General features: G+C 37.6%; 1 protein-coding gene across 1 annotated transcript in view; it reads left to right on the forward strand.

Moving 5' to 3' along the window:
- Nucleotides 1-25120, forward strand: part of USH2A (usherin) — a 399365-nt gene that overhangs the window by 299966 nt on the left and 74279 nt on the right. Inside the window, exons 48-54 of the mRNA XM_085300119.1 lie at nucleotides 3629-3797; nucleotides 6812-7033; nucleotides 12274-12497; nucleotides 14851-15061; nucleotides 15456-15653; nucleotides 16267-16421; nucleotides 18205-18403. Of these exons, the coding sequence (XP_085156245.1) occupies nucleotides 3629-3797; nucleotides 6812-7033; nucleotides 12274-12497; nucleotides 14851-15061; nucleotides 15456-15653; nucleotides 16267-16421; nucleotides 18205-18403 (1378 nt within the window). The remainder of the gene's footprint in view (nucleotides 1-3628; nucleotides 3798-6811; nucleotides 7034-12273; nucleotides 12498-14850; nucleotides 15062-15455; nucleotides 15654-16266; nucleotides 16422-18204; nucleotides 18404-25120) is intronic.

Here is a 25120-nt window from a genome sequence, read left to right on the forward strand (position 1 = left end):
TTTTTTAATAGATTTGGGGATAATTTAAATAAAAAAGAAAGGATGATTCTTGCTAGTTTAAAATATTCCATCTCACATGAGAACATGATGGGTCAATCATTACTCTGGTGTTTGCTCCACAGGCAGAAATTTTTAATGAACTCTAGTAGCTAATAAGAATTCCTTAGAGTGTTTTGTGAATTGCTATTTCACAAAGTGGCTCTGGCAGCAAGCGTTTGACAAGAAGGATAAACATGGCTGCCTAGCACATCTGTTTATTTGAGTAAATCAGTCCTAGCTCAACTGGCATGTGTCCATAAGGCCAGATAATATCCTTCAGCAAAGTCTTCAGCAAGCAGACGGATCAGGGATGACACAATTTTAATTAAGAAAGGGTTGCATAGATTAAGTTCAAAGTTTTTTTTCTTTTTAAATTGTTTAAAAAATTGTGTAACCTTGCCTTTCAGATAAGGTATCTAGCTATTCTGCACTAGTGTCGTGGCTAGCTGGGCCTTGCTCAGGTATCCTAGTTAGCCTTTATGGCTGGCCCTTTCCAGTCCCGGTGCTCCTGGGTCGCCATCCCTTTGTGTGCTTGAACAGTAAGATAGATATAGGATTGATTTGTGAATAACTCAGCCCACCACTGTTTTTAAGGGCTCCSATGGTGGGTAAGGATAAGTCCTCTGCATCATTTCCACAGATAATAAAGACCCGGTTAGCAAGCATATGTCATTCTCTGTACTAGGGCGAGATTTCAGACCTGCTTAAAATGTTGGTGTAGCTGTATCTGATCACTGCAAGGATTCTGCTTCCACATACAGAGTTACAGTGGAACATCCAGTTTGGACTGCTGCTTTTAGATCTAAGAGGATGAGATAATAATAACCTTTAGCCACTATAACTTTCAATCTATCTGCTTTTCTTCTTTGTCTATGACATAATTTTAGCATTACTTGAATGCATTTTATTTTATGGATTGATAATGCAGAATCCTTGGGCTGAATATCAATGAAGATAGTAACTAACTGTCTTTAGAGGACTGCCAAAAAAGTGTTATTTCACAATTTACAGCTGACTGCAGAGGATGTTATGGAGCTACATAATAATMGCACCAACTATATCAATCGGTAATGCCAGATGAGGGTCTGGATGTGCTTTAGAGTTGACTAGTCCTCTTTTTGGAAGCTATCTTTGGGGTCTTAAGAAATATTGAGGATTTTTAACCATTTTTAACAAGGAAAGCAAACTGCTGGAGCCATTGGAAGACAGTTTGGTGTTCAGCTGATGATTTTTTTGAGAGAATTTGGGAAGAAATGAGAAGATGTTAGCTATCATACATTCTTACAAATAATTTTCCAATCAAAATGCTTTATAGTAAGTAATAAAATGGCCCTCCAGTGTTTGTGTGGAATATGYAGAGCAGCTTTTTCTTTCGAGGATTGACAAGAGAAGATGCATTTCTTAAAACTGGAAACATCCTGTGGAAAATAAAATGGCCACTCAACCGTTTGAGCCTGGTAATGCAAAGATGTGCAGGGTTTCTTTATCTGTATAGGGCGGGAAGACTGTGTTCGGTGAAATTTGGATAGTGTCCAAGAAGGATGGTGAAAAGAAGGAAACAGGATGGGAATGACAAATGAGATCCCTGAAAAGAAGCAGAGAAATTGAGTTAGACAGATCACAGAGGGAGGCACAATCCCAAAGAACACACAAATTGGGACCAAGAATGTGTAAGGAATGTGTCTTTGSCCTCTTTTGTGAAGGTAGATAGAGTATTTACTGGCTCTGGTGTCTCGAGCTAAGCATACAGTAAAAGAGCAGAGGACATTCTTTAGAAGTGTCAAGAATTATTGCTAGATGTAGTTTACTCTGAGGACACTGGCACAATTCTACTTGATCTGATGTCATCAAAAATGCCTTTAAATGACTTGGAAATGTAGAGAGATGAAGTAATCTAGGTACTTTGGAGCCAATTGTAAATTAAGAAAAAATCAGTCTGGAGTATGTGCCAGTCATAAAAAAACATCCAAAAGATTGGAAGCAGAGAAGAGGTGCAAAGCTGAGTTTTATTTGACATCTTAACTAATGATCTGGAAGAAAGAATCAGTCGGTTAATTAAATTCATAGATTGGATTRTATTACCAGTGACAAGGTGGACAGCAAAATAATATAATGGGATCTACAGAGACTCAAAATTCTTGAACAGAAAATGACAAAATTCAACTAGGTCAGTGATCTAAAACACAGATGCTGAATGAGAAAGTGTGCTGGCAAGCAGAAAACTGTGTGACAATTCACAGCATGAAAGGTTATAAAACCTCAAAATACTGTGAGGAGACAGGAATACCTTCTGCACCACCCTGTGTTAATTTKGGGCTATATATGCCAAATGGTAACTTCAGAAACCAAATCCTCYCAAGGCTGATTGAGTAAAGGCCATTCAAAAGGGAGCAAAACAGTATGATGTACTGATGTAGATGTCAGAACGAATTTGTTAATGAATTTACAAAATTAATAAAGTGTGTTCTTGTATGTATACATTTATGTTAACATTCTAAATGTAATATATATTACATTTAGGATTTCTTATTGTCACCCTATTTAGTTCTTTACTCTTCACATATCAGTCCATGTCCTGAGCCTAGGGAAATAAAAGATCCTTCTAGAGGGTTGCTTTCTCCCTCRTTCTGCTGCTAAGATGACCTGATTTAGAACATGGTTAAAATAAAGGCTGGAAGTGCTCTATGTCAAAAGAATACAGAGGAGCAACTCTGTTTAAGTACTTGTGCTGTACTACCAACGGCATTTTCCATCTAGCTGTAAGAGGTGGCCTGCTAGCTAATATAAGTTGCACTGACTGCAGGTTCTGAGGTTACACTTTACAGTGATTCTGGTGACTGTTCTGTATGATTTGTTATGTATACAGTATGTCACTCCATCTGCACAGGAATAAGTATACAAATAATTATTTGATTGTTCAAGCATATAATTTTCTTGACAGTACCTAGAAAGAAGTCTACAGTTAAAAGGCCTTTTCAAAATTCATTTCCATGTAAATTTTATTTTTGAAAAAAAAAAACTTATATAAATGATATTCTCTTGAGATCACATTGTCTGAAGAACTGTGGTCATAAATAAGTGATCATGTATTATGAGAAGACAATTCCACTTATTTTAATGTGAAAGAAGACCCAGGAGCTCATATTGGGAAATTCTGTTTTTCCTATTTATAAGGGATTCAGGTGACATATCTCATCATAAGTGGATAAATAAATAAATAAAAARAATTGGTGGAAAAGAAAAAGATAGGATGAGGGTGGATTATATCTGTATGTTGCAATATAGTCAACACTGAGAGACTCAGCCTTCAAGGCATACGAAGATGATTCATATTAATGGACTATTTTATTAAGGTGCAGTATGGTTGAAGGCCACAAAATAGCAGCATTCTGTCAGATGTACAGTAGTTTATTGAAGTCTAATAATGCTGGAGGGCACAGGCCGTGTTACATTTTATTTGTCTGCAGACATATTAATATCAGAACTATAATGTGGTGTRCATGTTTTTTATATACATTGTGTTGTCAGTGAAAATGTTATGTTCTGTTTAACAGATACTGCCTTCCTGATTTTTGTAAACTACTTTTAGGTATGTTGTAATGGGATTCTGCATGATAGTAAACCTGGCTTCCAGTGCTGTGAGGAGAAGTATGCTCCATTTATTCTTAATTCRTCAGGAGTTTGCTGTGGTGGTCAGATACATGCTGTACAACCAAAACATCAGTGCTGTGATGGTTATTACACTAGAGTATTAGCAGGTAAGTGGCAACTTCTTTCACTTTCAAGTGCTTGAAAGAAACAAAACAACAAAGTTGGTGTATCTGTTAAACCAAAGAGAGCGAATGCATAGCAATAAATGTGAGATTTATCAATATTTYTAGAGGTCTTCTAGACTTGTGCTCAGTGAGATAAGCAAAGAGAATTGCACAGACTTTGTCTTCTAAAAGCAGTACACACCATTTATACAAAAAAAAAAGGCTTACTTGGTAAAACCTGATGATTGGGTCATTTCCCAGAGAAATAATTTATGCCAAACTCTACTTAATTGCAGTAGCTGCTGCATAATGGAGAGGGCAGTTCTGCTTAGTAGAAACACCATCAGGCTATTCAGTGCTGCAGTTCAGTTCTCTACTTGACTTGACCCCATATRATTTTCCCTAACCATTTCTTTTATGGAACAGTTGCTAGTATTTGGGGTCGATATTAGAGATCAGTTCACTTCTACATGTTTGTGCATGTTCTGCCATTTGTTTCTACCCACATTACAAATCAAACCAAGTATCTCACATATATTATCTGTGATGGAAATTTATCCTTGTCTTAAGGCTGAGAGTACCCTCGCCTGCTCTCAGGACAGTTTAGGAACTTGCCAAAACTGCCCTTCTGTTCTGTTGTCCAGAGTTTGGTTTTCTTATTTGTTGGTGGCTTTCTAACAGGGAGAGAGGAAGAAAAAGGGGAGGAGAGTCCTTTCAGGGGGCAGTGTTCAGAGCATATATCTCTTTGTAGGCAATTGTCAGGTCAAGAGCTAAAATGCTTCCATTACTCATGAGTTGGCACACATTCGCTAAGCTCAGAAATACTTGAAGTTTTGCCAATGCATTCAGCACATCCCAAGTTCTGATCCCTTGAAAAGTAATTCATATATCACGATATTAAAATGCCTTCCATGATGTCATCAGAAAAATGCTGTCACATGGAAGAGCCAGACAAGAGTATTTTGCTGGCCTCATTAATCTCAGTATACCGAACTGGAAAGATTATRCTGTGACCTCTGTCCCCATCCAGTGGTCTGTGTTAACTAGCTTAATGTTGTTTACATCAAGAAAGAAAAGTACAATGAAACAAAATGTCTTATATATATGAAAGTAGTTTCTGTTCACTCAGCAGTCTACAAGCATGAAACACTGAATATTTGAACATGATTTTAGACTTTTTTTCCTAAGTATATTTATTGCATTCTCTTCTTTCCCTTCTCTAAAGGGCAGCAACATGAACAATATTGGTCACTTTTTTCTTTTTTATTTTTATAAATATGCTAATAACCTCAAGCTAAATGTTAATGTGGGTCACTCTTTGATAAGGATAACAATTAACTGGCAAGACTGCATGGTAGTTTTCAGAGAGAGAACATTTTCAAGCCTAGCTTGGAATGGATCCCATTTTGAGAGGTTAATGAGAAGGTTACCGATCCTTTGTGTCTTAAGTCTAATAGTTCTTTAAAAAAAACAGTTTTATTTCCAATAGACATAAGCTACATTCTGTGTTTTAATACTTTCTCTGTGTAGTAACTAAATTAGATTCTGAGGAATGCAGGAAAGTACGATGAAGAACCTAAACAGGTTATATCTATTATATTCTAAAAATTCATTCTCATCTTTTTTGTTTATTATTGACTTTATTTGATAAAGTTATTTATACAGGAAACTGTCTAAGCATACGTATTTCCCAGATGTTGTTTGGCCAGCTTGATAGCTGTAGATGTACGGAAGCGCACTGTGCTGAAGGCAAGAAGATTACAAATGAGGAAGGCAGGAATCTCAGTTTGTGAAACACTAGTGCAGGAAGAAGTGCAAACCTACATCCCAGAACTAAGATGGGAGGACAGATTCTTAAAGCAGAGCAGAACAAACATTGCTACTAAGACCTGGGCACCTCCTTGACAAGGAATTTGTGGGAAGGGAGAATAGTGTTCTCTCTTGTGTGTTACAGTTGCATCACATATTTGCATTTGGCAAAAGTTGTATCAGGTTTAAGGTTGACCATCTGAAATTTTCAAACTTTCAGAGAAAAACATCTTGAAATATTACTTTCACCAAGAAAAATGAATTTGAAAAATCAAAATGTATTTCTTCAATAAAGCACCAGGAATCCAAATATTTTAATCACCATCACTAAAAACAATAACTCCTTCTTTACTCTTCCAAGTCTTGAATCACTGATATTTTGAGCCAGAGAAAACCTTCCAACAGAGGAAGATAATACAGTTACTTAACTCTTAGAACACTGGTTCAGATTAAGTGGAGACAGTAGTGAATGAAAATTATTGGCATTTACAATCAGTTTTGTTTCCACTGTAAAAAAAAAAATCAATATCCACTCTGTTCGTAGCACACAGTTTATCCCACCGTGGCCCACCATTATAATGCCAGTCTAATTGACAATCTTGCCCTATGACTTTGTCCTGCAAAGACCGATGCTCTTAAGTAGCAGCCAGCTGCACTGAACTTGATGGCTTTATCTAATGTTTAGAGTTAGCCCAATTCTTAAGTTCTTTGGGAGGGGAAGGCCTGAATGACAGTGAAAAACCCTTTCAGTAAGATGAATCAGTCCTTCAAAACAAGTTTGGAATGACTTTTGAGGAGGCAAGGAAATTTTGCTGAGAATAAATAGACTGTTCTGTTAATCATAACGAGTTCTCTGTACTATGTAGCTGCCTATACTTACAAGATTTCTACTGCATAATTACTATATTTACAAATGTAATTTTTCTTGCTCTTCTCAATTTACCTTTGTCATGCTTGCATTTTTATGTCTTACAGAGTCTTAGCCCTGAATTCGTGAATGCATATTTCTTTAATTATTGCAAATAAATATTAAATTGTGTAACATTCTAAAGTACCAAGTGATTCTGTGCTTTCTTGTGGAACTTTTTGTACATGAAGTTACTGGTGTGCAACCCCAGACTGATACCTGTTGCTATCAGCTGAAAGCTTTTATGCGTTTCAAGAGCTGTATATGCATAAAATCTTTAATTTTATTCTTAAATTGACAGGAGAAGTGTGTTGCCCTAATGAAGAGCAAAATAGAGTTTCAGTTGGAATTGGTGACTCCTGCTGCCAGGGAATGCCTTACTCCACATCAGGGAATCAAATCTGCTGTGGTGGWGAACTTCATGACAGTTTTAATCAGCAGTGCTGTGGTGGAGAAGTGATAAGTACAGGCCTGGTTTGCTGTGGTGATGAAGAAAAGGGGACTGTGCATAGACCTCTTGCAGGTAAACTCTTAAGTTCTCAAGAAAAAAAAAAAGGATTTTCATCTTTCTAGATCTCTTGTAACATTAGCCATTCAACAGTGACATACTCAGACAGACTTAAGGTGGTTATGCCAGTTCTGTGAAAGTGATGTTGAGCTTTACTCAGCCTTTCTGCTGGACTCCAAATTGTGAGTTTATGATAACCCTTCTTCTTTGCCTTCGTCAAAGATCCTGGGGGATGTGGAGATGCTCCAGAAAATAGAAGACATGCAATGTCTTCCATTATTACAATCAGGAAATAGGACCAGTCCCCTCTTGAAGACAACTGTTGAGGTTAAAGCTAGCTACCTTGTGCCCAATGCTTCCCAGTACAGGGATTTTCCATTGGCTCTGCAGAAACATGGTTATTCACCTAGGAATTTAAGATGACAGTGTTATTTGGTGAGACATGTCCCTTGTGTGCGTCTACACAGAGGTAAAATACAGCATAACCCACTGCTATTTAAAAATAACAGAAATTACTACCTAGCGCTAGTCACCGGTTCATCTGGCATAGCCCATTCACATGTTAACCTCTCGCACATCATAGGAAATCTCCCAGACGCACAATATGAACCTTATTTCCTTGTAAGGCACTGTGTGACTAGCTCGTGAGGGAGATGGGCAGTATCATTACAAACCCTATTCAGGTATTTTCATATGTCCTTTCTTTCCATGGTTTTTAGAGAAATTGTATCCCAAAGCCTTAGGCTTTCTTAACCTGACAAAAAGACTTCAATAACAGTTGCAAGGAAGGGAAACCCAATTCCCAAACATGGAAATAATGAAGGTTTAGTACCCAATTCTACCTCATGTACTAACATTAGCGATGCAGTGCTTTTGCCATGGGCATGTCGGTTTGACCATCTAGCTGTATAATTAATTTAGCTACCCAGCTTTGAAGGCTGAACTCCTTTCTCCAAAAAATAGCTCTTCCTTTGTCTTCTTTTTTGTATTCATTGCCTCCTTCAGCCACCGTGATTTTAGAAGTACCATAGTTTTGTGTCGACTGTCAGAAAGGGCTCAACTAAATAGTCATTATGATGTTTTCTGTGGTTTCTGTGCCACCTTTCCCTTGCAGTGGCGAATCACGGAGTGCGTATTCTGTGAGCCGCACAGCGTGGCGTGATTTTAGCTCCCCCTCACTGGGTCCACAGCACCTACGCGGGCCTCGCAATACGAGCGCCGAACAAGGCCCTCCTGCAGAGCAGTGTGTTGTGTGGCTGCCACAAGACGGGGCTGGCTCGTAAAACATCTCTTTATGTACTTTATTACTTAAACTCTTTTATTTGCCTGCAGGAGCCCTTTAACAAAATCACATTGAATTGACTTTCTCACACCAAATCAAATCTCCCTGGTCCCAGTTCAGTTGTCTTTGTCAATATGTATTTTATAAATGGAGTGAATTAACAGATGCTGTTGGAACAGAACTGCTGGGGTAGCGTTTATGTTTTTACTGCTCTCTCTGGGCAGATGAGTTGTGTAGGAGTGTAATACAGGTATCTTGGGATGAAAGTTATGTTCTTCATTTCAGTAAATATGTATTCTTAACAGATTTTTTTCTTAAATATATATATTTTTAAAGCTTTATATCCCTCTTTTTAAAAGGTGTTTAACCTATAGCACTGTATCATTTACACCATTTTTCTTGAGAATGGGTCACGGTGACATTTTTTGTCTATTAAAAAAGAAAACAGTAGCTTTTTCATCATTCACAGGTTTGCTGTGAGCCATCATACAGCTGAACACAAACCCATGTTTGAATGATGAATTTGCACTGCAGTTGAAAAGAGATCATATTACTTTGCATTAAGCATGGAATAGACTGTGGTTTCTTATCATATCATGTACATCGTGCTCAATAGGTTTTTGCTTAATTTCTTAGCGTAATTCAGCCTTGCTAACTACATCACAAAAATGCAGAAGCCAGGCACAAAATCTATTTGCTCTCTATCCCTATTATTGTAATGAATCTAATGGAAAAATACTCTCATATAAAAACATAATTTACTTATCATTGGCAAATGGGAAAGTAGAATTTTGCAAGAATATGGTAATTGGAAAGCTACTCCCATAGTCCAGAAGAGATAGAGGTAACAGAAGCAACCTTATGCAAAAGCTGGAATGCTTCTGATGCTCTCTCTTGTATTTGGCAATGGATGACGTATTTTAAAATATAATGACAATTTAAAGCTTTTTCTTCAAGTCCTGTTCCTTGAAAAAAATCAGAAGAGAAAAACATAATCAGTGAAAGCTGAAGTTTTGTGCAAAGCCTTATTGTTGCTCATAACCAGTGAACTAGTGAAAGAAACACGTTTTTGCAGGATCTAGACCCAGGATGTAGTGTTGGTTTAGGACTTGAACAGTAGAACTTTATTGTTTACCATTGAGCAGCTTTTTGGGAGAGTCTGTCCTGCAACAAGAGGTATTTTTTCCATCTCATATTGCTCTAACTCTTTTTAATTCCTCTTTTCTTGCGTTTTATTTTTCTCTCTTTTTTTCCACCCCTTGATGGCCTTATTTAGCTGGGGTGACCACAGAGACATCTACTGGCAAAGGCTGGCAGTGATGCCGCTGTATACATACAACCTCCCTGAACCCCACTGCTTCAAAGTGGTTATCCATAGTTGTCCCTTTCTGGCTGTAAAGCATGATGTGAGCTCAAACTCCTTCTGGATTTCCTCTCTCTCTCTAAAAAACAAAACAAAACAAAACAAAACAAACAAACAAACAAAAAAAAACGCCCCTGTACTGACATCCCAGGATCATGAAGGATGATGTTTTGTACTGCTGTGGTTCCCATTCTCTAATAGTTGCAATACCCACATGCAAGCCAAGGATTTCTGGAGTAGCTTGCAATGTACACTGGCTCTGTATTTTGTTGATCCTCTATTCTGGCTCCAAGGGCTAAGCCTTTTAATACTTTCTTTTTCCTTCCCTTTTGAAAGCATTGCTTTTGCAGATTTACTAAATTAGTAATTCATCACTCAGCTATGTTTGTAAATTTTTACACTTGCTGGGGATGAACATGAAATAACTGTTGACAGAAATCACTGTTAGCCAGAAGTGTCTTTTCCAGCCCATGGATTTTCTTTTTGCTGTAATGCCTTATATTCATATGAAACATAAATACATAAAGCATGACACACACACTCCAGCTGATTTACAAACAAAATCCTTTTTTATTGGTATTTTGCTGAATTCAACAAGGGCTTATAGGAATTTCTGGCTCCTTAAGTAATTGAATGAAGTGATTTTTTCTTTTTCGGAAGGCAAATCGATCCGTCAGCGTTACGCGGCCCTATTTTCGTGTTTCTGGGAGCATATTTAAAATGGTACAGTTGAGGTGTCGAGGTTCAAGAGTCAAGTGCTACACGTGATAAATTAGGCAAAGGTCGAAGGCCGGGCGGCGCGGTTTCCGAGGCTCGCCTGCCCCTGCCGCTGCAGCTCATTCATGCTCAAGTGATGCACTCTGGGAATTACTACCAAACTCCGCGCTGCAACATCTGCTCTCCCTAAGTGAGTTAGTGCACGTCAGACATCTTTATGTCAGAATATTGCAGTGATGGATGCAGTCTTCAGAAAATGCTGCATAAAAATCTGGTGTGCCGTTCTGGCCATTAAGTGAAATTACTATTTAAATTAATGGCGCTGTCACAGTTTATCTGTGCAAAGAATGAACGCTGATTAGGGTATTAAGTAATTAGCAATTTATCACACTGGAACAAGGTTGATAATAATTAAAGAAGTAATGGTTTACCAAAGAAACTAGAAAGGGAGTCACTTCTCGTTATGTGAGTGAAATCTTGGCTGAAAAATTTAATTCAGTTAAACAAAGATGAGGTTCGCAGGGGAAGAATGCAGCCTTGTTTATTCCAATAGCAAAGCAGTTCGTTATCAGAATTTTAGTTTGCCTGTCAGAAGTCCCTCAGGGCTATCCGACTTGGTGGTTGGTACTGAATTGAGTCGTCTTCTGCATTAATTTTCTCCTTACAATACGGTGGACTCCTAGGATGGTTTGGAAAAAGGGTGTGAGCAGGAGGAGGTATTTACCTCGTGGAGAGCTGGTGAACCCGGTTTGATTTCTGTGGATGGAATCAGTCCTGAAATAGATAATTTATGCAAGTAACTTTACAATTTTGAGTCATTCCAGTGAATTGAATGAAATGCTCTGCATACTTTAGCAGGATCATATCCTGAAAGAGTAATTTTCATAATGTATGGCTTTCTAAGAGAGGTTTGCTGTAATAAATGGCAGTGAGTCTAAAGTGGCCACTTCTGCATGTATTTTAAATATCTACATACTACAGAAATTGTGTTAAATACAAATTATTTTGTAGACATAGCAGTATATCACAATTCTGTTTTTTGTATGGTATATTTATGGCTGAATAATAATAACACTTATTTCAATTCCTGTTTTAGAGGTGATAGTAGCGTTTGGTTCAGAGTGAAAATTTACCCTTTTACATGGGAGAGGGGGTGTCAAAAYTGGTAATTTACAATTACAAAATCATACATGTAAATACAGGCCATAGTGAGCTTTTCATTTGAAAATAAAATTGATAAAAATAGAGGCAGACTGTGGATTTACTTTTGACAGGTTATCAATCCCACTATAGAAATGAAAATTATATGTAGATGTTAATTTCTAAAAGAGTAATTCTTTCTATTAGAGGATTGAAACTTCACTGTTGATATTTGGAAAATCGCCTATTCAATTCTATAACATAATATGAACGTCCACTTTAAGACATTAAATATAATGTGATGGTGCTTTTTGGAATACTAAGATTCACTGGTTGGAAGACTCCCCACTTAAGGGGAAATGAATTAGACCTGATGTGAAAATCCATAGCGAAGTTTTCTGAATTTCTGCGTTCTGCAGTAAGKCTATCTCTGACTGGCCATTCATAGTATGTGAGTGTGGTATTTCATAGCAGAGGTTCTTACACAAGCTCAGGAATAGTGCAAGTTGACTCTAGAGGATCCATGTTTATTTCTATATTTTTTTTTTCAAGCAGATCTAGAAGTTAGTCACTTTAGTCACTTTACATTCAGAATTTCATCTCACTTTCGCTAATTCTGCGTAATTCCAGCTGCTATCCCAGGCTGATGGTTTTCTGCCAAACTTTATTGCACTCTGAGTTTTCTCCTTTCTTATCTTTCTATTTATTTATTGTTTACATTTCATAKTCAGATATAATATTTTGTTGTTCCAGGGATGTTCTGCTGCGGGCAGGAATATGTGAGTATGTCAGATACCATATGCTGCTCAGGTTCCAGTGGTGAGTCCCTAGCACATGTTAGAAAGAATGACCAAGTGCCAGTAAAATGCTGTGAGACTGAACTTATTCCAAAGAGTGAAGAATGCTGTAATGGAGTTGGATATAATCCTTTGAAATATGTTTGCTCTGACAAGATTTCAGCTGGAATGATGATGAAGGTAATTGATAGAAAATCTCTCGGTAGCTCCGATTTGACGATGGAAAGAGAAATACACTGTTCATAACTATTTTTCTAAAATAGGAATATAAAAACTCTTGTGTGCATTATTCATTTTCACATTACATCCATATTAATACCGAATGAGTTCACCATGATTGATGTTATTGCAATGAATTCTAAAGGAATTAATAATGATTAGCTGCCTCTGTGAAGTGTTGCCCAGCACTTCAGATTAGTCCAGTGGCTAAAAGCTGGCATACTAACAAGACCGGCATGTATAGCCACTTCCAGTTCTGTGACCACTATTCCTGATGGTGTTACCTGAGCGGAAATGGAAACTGAAGTGGCCAGTTCTCAACTGTAAAAATACCATTACTTTTGGATTTGTGCAGTCTCTATGACATGCATTCCCCAGTCTCCTAAAAAAATTATAAATGATAATTAAGCAGTTGATATTTTTAAGATGGACTTAATCTTCATTCCTTAGAAGACCAGTGGCACTTCYGGCATGAATTTCAGTAGAACTCAGATAGGTTCCTGTATAAATCTTAATAATAATGAGGATATTGTATTTTTGCTGCCTTTCGTATATATTAAATGAAACAATTTGTTTGCACTCYTTCTTTCATAAAAATAAACAAAGGGCCATAAAGGCTAATTCCAACATTTTAAAGAGTGGCTAGTGATTATAGATGTGAATATGAAACAATTTCACCAGACTTGCAGAGCTGCAAAGTCTCTGAAAGTCTTCTAGAAGTGAAGTAGCATCTTGGTGTAGMCTTGAAGCTTGAAAAATATAGTCAACAGTTAATTTTTGCTTAAGGAAATCAACCTCCAAAGCATGGAAATCCWGTTTTTATGTATATATTTATAGTTATGTATGCACATGTGTTTAGAGAGAAAGAGAAAGTGGGTGCGGGAGGAAGCGAGAGGGTTTCTGTGAATTGTACAATAAGGCCGTCAGTTAGATATTGTGGAATTTGTCAYTGAGGTAAAAAGAAAAATGGACCAAATGCAGCCCCATATAGGTGTTGCTGTATTGTTTTCATTTGTCTCCCAAGATAATACACAAATATTTCTTCCACCTTCTCCTTTTCATGTCAAGGTTTCCATGTCACTTCATTTTCAGACTGCATGAATAATTTTCTCCCAGGGTGAATCCAAGCGTTGTGATGAGTCAGCTCCAGTTCCTCGGTGCTTTTTGTTAGTTTATGCAAGGCAAAATGGCTGACAATAGGTTAATGAATTCTGCTATATAACGTGCTCGATCCAGGCCTTACGTATAACGTATAAGCAAAGGGAACGCTTTGTATTTCACTTACCATCAGTAGAAGAGAGATAGCACTTCTGSCTTTCTGATATATATAGATTACTAATATTAAAAAGACTGATATTCTGAGACATGTCCTGGAGCTACAATGTACGTTATCTGCGAAAACAACCCATCTGGATCATACGTCTTGTATTGATATCTGTTGCAATGTAATTTCTGTAAAAGTGCCAAGTTTGGACAACAAAATTATCTAATACTTTATAATCATCCAGCAAACTAATTTCGCTRTGTGAATTAAAGAAGCATTAGATATGAACTATTTGTTTTCCCTTCTAAAGTTTGTAGCCTAATGTGCAGAAATACTTACAGCAAACATTGCAGTACAYTTCTTCCAGCAACAGCCCATATTTTATGAGAGTTATTGTGCTCTAGCTTATGGTCTGGGGAAAATATTATTTCATGAATTTTAATGGACTTGTAGGTGGTCAATGTGTATTTCTRTTTCTGTGAATTGTTTTTCATGGGTTAAAACTTGTACCTGCCTCAACATTTGTGCAGGGCTTCTTACTGCAGTTTAGGAGTGCAGTGGTAGAGCTCATGAATAGGGTCCTCACTTCTTGAAAGCTTCCAAGGAATTGCACGGAGTTCACTTTTGTGTAGCTGGAAGGCTGGGTGGCAGGCTAGGAATTGCTACTGATTTGCCGCTAGATATTGGCCCTTGCAGGGGCGGAATRTTCAAATTCTGGGATAAAATCCTGTTCTCATTTGATTGTAGACTCTTCTACTTTCAACAAACCTGGTTGTTCAGGGTTCCAGTGCTTAAAATTTGTGATATTTTTGTGCAGGGACTTTACAAGGAAAACTCAGTTTTTTTTAGAAAGGATTATGAAAACATTAATGATCAGACACAGTAGACAGGCCCAAGACTGAAAGGGTCTCCAATATGCTAGAAATACCAAGGTAGTCAGTGTGGTTGCGTCATTTGTGTGTTGTTTAAAAACAGAGAAGTACAGATGGAAGCGTTTGTAAAGAAAGGAAGATGGGGAAAATACATTAAAATTGTATGTGTATTCCTTAGGTAAAAGAAGAATGCAAGGCTAATATCATTTGTCCTTTAGCCATGGAAGCAACAGCATATTGTGGAAAGTGTGATTTTGACCCTAGGGAGAATATCTGTGCATGGATAAAAGGTTCACAGAATGCTGTTGAAAAGGAGACAAAGGAAGGTGTGTGTCCAGCTGAAGAGGAGATCATCTACACAGGAAACCCAGACCAGTATTCATTTACAGGTAAGGAAAAGTGACATATCAGATTGATGATTTGCTACTGTATTTAATTCGCGCTGGAGAAAAAGATGTCTTGAATGCTATAAGGTATTCTAATCAAACACGTAGCTGTTGTAGTGAAGTAACATTCTTAAAGAAATAATCTGTGAACCTAGGCAGTATCTTCAGGGAAATTAAAAGGGCAGCAAGAAGTTCAATGACGACATAAGGTAACTTGGTTTCACAAAAGTTGATAGAAGTATTGCCACATCAGACAGTGACCCTTACCAAAGGAAAAGCTTATATTTCCATCTGTCTTTAAACACACAAGCTCCATAAACACAGAAAAAAGAAATAAAAATCCTTTCATGTTTTGATAAAAGACAGAGATTATCCATATGTAACTTTCCTTTTCTAGACTTGAACCTTGAACCTTTTATCACATATGAGTACAGAGTGTCTGCATGGAATAGCTTCGGAAAAGGCTTCAGTGATGTTAGCAGAGCTGTCACTAAGCAGGATGTGCCACAGGGTGTAAGTCCACCAAAATGGGCCAAGGTGGATAACCGGGAAGACATAATACTTCTAAACTGGGAAGAACCTCTTCAACCAAATGGTATTGTTATATACAAAAACATGCATGTTCTGCCATTCATCACAGTGTCCCAAAAGCACAAAACATTTCATAATTAGTCACTGACACTGAAATGTATATATGCCTAGACTTTGTAAGAAGACCTGTAATTTGAGATCATTTTTACCACAAAAAAGTAGGTTCTAACTTTTTATAGAGGACAATTAAGTACATCTCTAAGGAGTGCCCAGAAGCCCCTTTTGAGAACAGTTGTAATAATAATTAATTGGCAAATATGATTAGAAAATCACATTCATATTATAAAATATATTCTTGTTTTTGTTTTTTTGATACTCATATTTCTTTCAGGAAAAGTTGGTTATGATTTTCAAACAGTGAGAAAACTTGGAATAGATCCACTAGTTGAAATAACTTTCTTAATAGATGTTGAGATCTACTGAGATGTTGATGTAGAGGTTGAGCAGAGTAACTGTTAACTGACATTAACTGTTTAAGTGGGATGAATGCCTTTTAAAGTGGTCTTCTAGAGATTTCATTTAATATTTTCTGTGTGCAGATAATGAGGTTATTCTGGTATGCCATCACACAGTATTTCTCAGCTAATGAAAAACGGAAAACTTTCTTTCTGGGATAGGTCTTATTATTCACTATATTATTCTCCGAAATGGAATTGAACGTTTTAGAGGAACTGAAATGAGCTTCAGAGACACAGGTGGTGTCCAGCCGTATCAAGAATATTCATACCAGCTGAGAGCCTGCACTGTTGCTGGTTGCACAGACAGCAGCAAGGTTAGTGAAATGGTCTTTTTGGAATTTGTGCCAGACTCCTATCAGCCAGTGTGATAACGTAAAAATGCTTTTGGAAAGGTGTAATTTGAAGACATTAGCGAAGACTATAAAGTAAGTAAGTTAAAAACATCAATAACCTTATTTGGATACAACCACTGTCAGGTGATTATTTGGAATCTTAACTTGATAGAAGCAAGCTGACAAAACAAGCAGTATCCTAATCTTAGCAAAACTGAAATTGCACTGTAGGAGCTGATGTTTTTTAAATAGGAAGCTACCCATGAGAGAAATACAGTAAGGAATATTAAAAAGCACTTTCTCTAAGGCTCAAAATTAAAACTTTGTGTCTTCCCAAGATATCTATAGCCTCCTTTTCCGTGGTATTTTTTAGTTTACCTGCTTCAGCTGCAGTCTATCAACTGCTTTCTTACTCTGAGCCTTCTACAGCCTTCTTACTCTGAGGCCACTTCAGTTATGTTACCCTTTACTGGCTGTCCGCGTCCGCACCGACTTCAGGCTCTATGGTCCCTTTCCGCAGAGCCTGCCTCTCCTTCTCTTTTAAGTAAACAGAATTTCTTCCTTCTCTTTGTTGCTGTTTCATTTCTTCTTATATTGCTTAGAAACACAGATGCCTTTCACTACCCCTGCTATTTAACCAGCTCTAGTTTCCATTCTCCAAAGAACTTGCCTTTTTCCTCCTTCAGAAAAGCTGTTTCTTAAGTGACGTCTTTCTCACAGTAACATCCTTGCCTCTGTGAACATAAATTTCTAGGAATGCTTAAGATCTGTAGGGCAGAGAAGGGGGATAATGGCTGTGACTACAATGTGTGTGGGATTGAAAAGCTGATTTTTTTCAGGTGCTTAAATGTTTTTGTTGGTTGTGCAAATMAGCAAGAAAAGGGACACTGAGACAGAGAGACGGAGATAAGCACATAGTCCTCTACCTACACGCTGAACTGTGATCTGGAAGCCATGTAGCCACAGTTGCTTCAACCATTAGCCCAAGCAAATAAATCCTACTTATTTCAACTTGTCTGTAATCAAGTAGGTTACTATTATAAACACTGAAGCCTGAAAGTAGTGACTGATTGCATCAAATATGCTAAGACAATATGTTATAGAGGGCACATTTTGTATCTACAGCATAATRTAAGTACTTTATGGTGGTAATTATAGAAAAAGAAAAGTGCTTCTCAAAGAGAAGAAGATCTAATTCACTTATTAAACCAGTGTAGTTTGGAAGTGCCTCTGTAGAAGTCACTAGAGGCCTTTTTCTTTTTACTTTTTTCCAGGAAGAGCTTAACAAGTGCTAATTATTCTATCTTTCARAATCTTTGGTTTCCTTAGAAAAATGTGGATTTGCAAATAGCTATGAACTAAGAGAGTTCAGATTGCATGGGATATGTGGAAGTTTAGCCCCATGTTTACTGGTGCTTAAAATATATGAAATCAGGCAGTTAAAATGCAGAGACACTGACGAACCATATGGAAGAGAGTTATCAAGAGTTTTCAAGCAAGACAGTTTTTGTTGTTTCACCCAGTGCTATACACTGCAGCTAAAATGTGGTGAACCTGTTGTGATAAATTGTAGACATAGACTTATGTAATGTATTCAAGGTCAGATTTCATTGTGAAAAAGGAGGAAAAAAGTAACTAGTTCTCCAGGCCCTTGGTAATGATATGCCAGGCCAAACAACATTTTAAAACAAAAGTGACATTCTCATTGATCATGGTATCTAGTGTACTATTACATTAAATTGCTGTTTAATTCATGTGTCTTCAGGTAGTTGCAGTCACTGTCCAAGGAGTCCCAGAGAGTGTTCAGCCACCAGCAGTCAATGCTTTGAACTCAACAACATTACATTTAAGCTGGATTGCACCCAAGAAACCAAATGGTATCATCAGAGAGTACCAGATCAGTCAAGTCGGGAAAGGGGTGATATACACAGACGCTGCAAGCACAATGCAACACACAGTATCAGGTAAGGAGGCAAAGCTCTCTGAGAGGATAAAGTTTTTTTATCCTAAAAAAAGATATTTTATATCCTTAAGATATAAAACATTATTAACATATTGACACTGCCACTTATCAGTAAATTCCCAGGATTGTGTATAGCTTAGAAATGCTTTGTCCTGACTTTACATATCTTAAATTTGTTTYCTTCAATCTCTTTCATTTCTAACTGCTGATTGTTAAAATATTAATAGTTGTAATTTCCAAATTCTAAAATAAATTCATCTACCTTAATTCAAGATGCATACTTTGTGATAAGCTTGAGGTGTCAAATAGAATATGTAGGCTTGACCTACCTTCACTCAGATTCAGCTCTCTGTTTTACCAACATTAATGTGCAGCAATGTGGTTGAAGTCACTGGTCTGCTGTGAATGTGTTGCAGTATAAGAACAAGAAGGGCCCAATACTTTGTGGCTGAGAGAATTAAAAAGGAAAGGAAGATAGAAAGCTTCCAGATTCTGTTTATACTTTGAAGCAAAATTATACTTAGAAGTATTTCTGTTGAACATGAAAGGATAAGGTTAACTTCCTGAGATTTTTTTTTTCTTTTTTTACTCTTTGACTTCAGATTTCTTGTCATCTTCTTATATTTGTGAATTTTAGGACTCTATAGCCTTTATTTTTCCTTTCTTTCTCATCTGGGTAGAAAACTTGGAGATTCGTATGTTACAGACACCATATGATAGCCATCCAAAGAATAGAAGTTGATTTAGTACATATCAAACCTATACAGCATATCTGGCGCTCTCAGCCACCCCTCAGAGCGCAAGTCCTGAGTCAGGGTGGATCCTTTGGTATTTTCAGAGAGTTCCTCCTTGCTGTAGTCAGTAGCAGAAAGCTACAAGATTGCTGTTCCTCTTTGACAACAGCATGCTCAAATATGAAATTCATCAACTGTATATTAAATTTTTCTGCATATTCAATCTTCCTGGACATGTGATAATAACTAGAGTATCTCACCTTGTGATATCTGTTTTAGAGTTGCTGTTGCAAGTTTGTAATGTAAAGAGCACCTAAAAACAAGCAATGATTTACCAATCAAGCCTGTGTATGTAACCCTTCTTTTACTTCAGGACATGTGTGTGATACCTGAATATATGTTTAGGAATCCAACTAAGATGTATGAATATCAACCCAGCTCTTAATCAGATCAAGGCAGTTCTTTTTTCTAGAAGCAGCTAGGATCTAATAATAGATCATATTTGACAAAGATGGGCCAATTCTTTCTTGCTACTTCTACTGGAATTTTTCCTCTAAAATTTGCAGTATTACTGATGCTTTATTCAGATTAAAATTCAGTTTGGTCACTCTCTGAAATCACAGTCTTGGTTAGGTACTCAGTATGCAGGGCAGTCAACCCACCTGGCTCCTGTGAAAACAAATAACTTATTTGTGTTGGAAGTACCGTTGCTCATTACCTCATGTCCTAAAAAACTCCTTGATATCTTCAGACCTGTCTGAAGATGCATATGGAGAGTTTTGATTAATGTTCAAGTGATTAGTAAGAATGAATTTTAACATTTTTTCTATTGTGAGGAAGCAGTGAATAAGCAATGAGATTAAACAATATCCAAATTGATATAAATAGGAAATCTTAAGACTTGGGATGTTGTTGGATTTTCTCTGCCACATTTTTCCTTAGGAAAGAGAGACTTAGAGAATATGAATATTTAGTGCAGTTACCAGTGTATCGTTGTTTCTTGACAAGTAACTGGAAAGCTGTTTATCTGAGAGGTGATAACCTGCCTTCCAAAAAGAGGGTAGTTATAATATCCACAGTGTTGCTGGCTGAAACCTTCGTGAAAATACTTCTCCAGTGCTCCCGCTTCCTTCCTGAAAAGCAGTTATATCTGCAGAGTAACTGAAATTTTAATGCAAACAATACAGTTTTTCTTACCAGTTGCAAGGGAGAAGAAATAAAGTTACCTCTTGCGAAATACAGATCTATTTCCCTTTTGTGTGCCTCTTCCACTAAGCCGTTGCCCATGCTGCCATGTTAAGCCAGGAGTGAAATAAGTGATCATTCCTCCTGACAGTCATAATCGAATCTTGCGTTTTTTTTCTGCAGAAGCTTCCATGGGTGATAATGTGGAATTGATGGCAGTGATTTTGCAGTGTGCATAATTATTGCTCTCTAAATTCAAAGAATGAGCTAAAACAATCAAATTTATTTCATATGTAATCTCAAATGTTTGAACTAACTGTTGTCTTATCCCCTGTGGATATATGTTTTGATTTCCTCATCTTTCTTTTTTTTCAAAAACCTCTGCATTTCCCTGAGCAACAGTTGAACATTAATGAAGCTGTAGCATTAGTCTTTCTTGAGACTTTGAATCTAGGGCCATGCAAATAACAGACAAGAAGGCTAGCACCTTGCCACAGCACCATTGTCTTGCTGCTTATTTTTAATTACATCAAAGCTTTGGAAACATGATCCCACAAATGCTTTGTGGGAATAGCGGTGAATGTGCTCATCATGTGAAATCCATAAATTGCTTATAATCCTCTCAAGATGTTAAAAAAAGCATTAAGTAATTGAAGACAGGAAGTCCTCAGTTAATTATTTAGAGGTGTTATCAATGCTTTAAGCAAACTGAAGCATTTTCTGCTATCTCACTGAGTTGAATGCCACTGGGACCTAGGGGCAGCAGCCATCATCATCTCATATTCTCTAATGCAAACAGCACATGGCAGCTTGTCAATAAAAGACCTTTTTATATCATTTATTACTGAACACTTCCACTACCCTGTACAGAACAATTTGGATGACAGTTATGGCATTGTTTCACTTTGTGTTACTACTACTTTACAAATGGGCCTGCTAATGCTCTGCAGTGGGGGCCAGGCAGAGGGTAACAGTGAAGAAAATAATTAGAGGAGTTTTAAAAGAAAGCTAAGAGTGCCCTCTTCAGCAGCAGCGGATGGGTCTGTAGCGAGGATTCTTCTCAGCTCCCCCCTTTTAGTAGGCTAAAGATCATATCTCAAATATCTTTATCAAGAATTTGTGGGATCAGTTGTGTTTAAGTAACAGCCAGACATGATCACTGRCATTTTGTTTAGTGAAAGAAATAAGATTCAGAAATACTTGGCACTGCATGATTTGAGATTCTTTCATTTAAAAATGTTCTCCTTTCAGRGCTGTGAGGAATGGAGATTTGGTAACATTGTCATTGGTCAACCCTATCTTCTTCAAAGCACTGAATCCTTAGTAATTTTTATCTGAAGGAAGCTTTTGGAGGTTGAGGGGTTGCATGAGGCTGTGGTCAGCTAACTGACATCCTCCTGAGTAAAATTCATGTGGTGGGACCCTGGAGCGTTAGCTTGGGAGCTAATTACTGACCTTGCTGGAGCTATATCCACAAATGAAGACAAACAGTGTCAGAAACAATTGATTGGCTAATGAGACGATGCATTTTTAAGAAGATGTTTCACAGCCCTTTTGCAAAACAACAAATGCTGCAATAATAAAATAGACTGCTAAGTTAAAAAGACAATAATAGACTAAAAGAAAGAAAAGGAGGGGGAGAGTATGCTCTAGTGAACAGTCAAGTGGAAAAATTGGGAAAGCAAAATGCTGTTTACGTTTCAAGATTATCTTACTTGTTGTTTTTACTATTAATTTCATACACAGGTTTGTACAGAGCTTTCCAAAGCAYGCAGAAGACAAGGCCTTTAATGCAAAGCTTTAATAATTGAGATAAAAATTTGCTATAACTAGCTACCTCAAGTATGACTAGAGGTTTCAGGTATCAGAATTTTGCCAATAAATTTAGGGAAASCATGTGCTCTTTTTTTTAATGCCCATTTTTCTCTTTAAAGTGTAGTTGTAAATGAGTATTGCTTTATTATGCATGTTTCCTTTAAAAGTGAACATGACTCCCTTTAGGGGAATTCAAGTAATTTGTTGCCACAGTAATCTTTTCTATCCTGAAATGTTAAATACTTGGCTTTCCTCCATGCCTTTGCCTCTCTCTAGTCTGCAACTGTCATTTCCTCCCTTCTTACTTTTATACTGAGTGTTCAGATGATTTTTCTTCTCTTCCAGTTCATGATTAGGTTACAGTCAGGGCTGTCCCTCTCAGTCATCTCCTTATTTTCTCTCCTACATGTCTTGTTCAATTTGTAAGCAGATTGTGTTTTCCATTCGCTATTTTACCTTTCTACATAATTGTTGCTTATTATTTTTCTATATTTGCATCTAATATGTTTTTATTACAATAACTCCTTGTGGCTTTAAACAAAGATTTGTTTATAAACAAAGCTCTTGCCCAGATTTTTTTTTCGTACCACTGAATAGCATTGTGCTTGAAGTAATTACAATTAGGCACATGAGCTACATCAGAAGGATGTTATTAAGGTCACAAAGACAAGCAGTTAAAAACTGACTTGTATAATCCATATGAACTGACCTGTATAATCCTAATTYAGCATCTTTCACATAAGTGTAGTGAGACAGCCTGTATTACCTAATAGCCTACTAATTTATACACAAATTTGCTGCCTCATTCAGGGCACAAGCTGTGCCTCTTCCAGGAGGGAATAAAAAAGATCCATGTGTATAGGGTTGCTGCCTCCGTTCTTGCTGGGTTTGGTAGGTTTGTTCCTCCTGGGAGTCTTGGTGTAGACAGCCCTCATTCTGAACCTGCCCCTAGTGAAAGCCCCTGGCCCCATCTCAGCCCAGCCTGGGACCATCAGTCACTGCCCCATGACACTGCAGCGGTGCCAGCTTCAGCCCTGTGACGGTCTGGCCCCTGCCCAGCCACGGGCCCCCCAGCCCCAACCCTTACCCGCCAGGAGCAGCCACCCTCACAGCACCCCGACACCAACCTGATCGAGTCCTGAAGACTCMTCCCCATCTCCTGCCTCTTGTGGGACCCTGGATTAGAGAGCTAGAGCGAACGACACATGGTACAGCATGGAGAAGAGAGTCTCTGGATTGAGGCGTTTGACTTGTGTCMTGGCTTTACAAGGCATTCATTTGTGTTCAGGTTGCTCACTGCATGACACCAAGGAAGGCACATCTCAGGCTTTCACAGGTTGTGATGACCATGTATTCTTCATTTTCTGGACATCCTGCCTGAGAGCTTGAGGCCTGAACTGCTAAGCTGTGAGCACTCAGAGCTGCATCTGAAGGCAGCAGAGGTTGTGCAGGAATATAGAGCTCTGCRTGGTACCAAGAACCCAACAGGAGGTCCTAGGCATCCTGAATGGCTTTCTCACAGTTCCTGGGAGRTTTTGAGTTGTTTCAGTCTCTTTATGTCAGTGTCCTGTTTATAAAAGCAGGAAATATTTTATTTCTGTTACTATATTAAGCCATTTGCAATGGTCAGGTGATTGGTATTAGTAAAGTATATTGGTATAATATTGTATATTATAGAGGTGAGCACCATACAGAAAGTCTTGAATATTGTACAGTAAGGCAGGCCAGAGACCACATGTTGAACAGAATTGTAGATASGGCTGTGTCATAATGCATATGCACAAGGGRGGACCTTCAGGTCCATTTTCTTTGTCCAGTTAATGCCAATCTTACCTTGGATATCACTCCTACTTCCTCCTATCCTTCTCCAATTAGACAGCACTTTATATCTGCCTTTTTACTCTTTAGCCTACTTGATTCCAGTCTTCAAGACTGTACAGGCCTGTATCAATTCTCAGTCTCTCCATAATCCCTCCATAGCTTCAGTTATTTGGTCTAATCAGATTTTCCTTTCTGKCTTCTTGACAATTCTGCCTCTCTTCCCTTCTGCCCCTGGTTTTGAAACCTCTAAACATGATTTCCTCATCTAAATTTCCTTGTCCAGATTGCTCTAATCAATTCTTTGTTTTGCAGTTCTTTATAGATGTTAGTATTTTCCCCTTTGGCTGGTTAGCCTCAGACTCCCCCATCTCTTTTAGTAGATTCTGATCTCTGTAAAATCATCCCTTACTTCCCGAATCCTTGTCACAATCCGTTACTTCTACTTCCTTTCCGTTTTTTGGTTTACTGTCTGTCCCTTTTAGATTCAGAACAGGAACTTTTCTTCTGTGTATTACCAGGTGCTAACAAGAGGGTCCCTGAATACATGCAAAAGAAAGGCTTTCAATGTTTGTACAGACATCAAAATCTTGTAACAAAAAAAAAATAGGAAAGAATAGGAAGAAAACAGAACAAAGAGAAGCTCATAATGGGGCAGGAATGGAATGTGTTCTTGGCCTTGTTTGCAAGATAATTTTTTTTCCTCATTGTTGCATATATATTTGTGCTAGGTTTTCACCTCTTCTGCTCTTCTAGGTTTATACACTCTTCAGTTTTTTCAGGTCTAAAATTTTAAGCAATTACATTTTTGGATACTTATCTATTGGAAACCTTCAAATTGCTAAGGACATCGCCAGTGAGRGACAGTATGTCTGTGCCAAGCATGTTTAGATGTCTTCCAGTTAATTTTTAATCATTTTGTACAGCTGTAAGTGTGGTTTYAAAAAACCCACTGTAGAGATTGAATAAATTCTCAGTTGTTTAATTTGGGCTGAGCTCTGGAATGTTGTGACTACACTGCAAGTGCARTCTAACTTAATTTATTTAAAACTAATTCAAATATATCTAGGTGAGCAACATCCATAGGTACTGCAGCACATGTTCTGTGTAAATTGCTTTGTTAGGTCTTTCAAACTATTAGAAGATACATGTCTAAATTAGCAAGA

This window comes from Rhea americana, unplaced genomic scaffold (genome assembly GCF_003343005.1).
Source record: "Rhea americana isolate MKP2758 unplaced genomic scaffold, rheAme1 scaffold_160, whole genome shotgun sequence".
NCBI lineage: Eukaryota > Metazoa > Chordata > Aves > Rheiformes > Rheidae > Rhea > Rhea americana.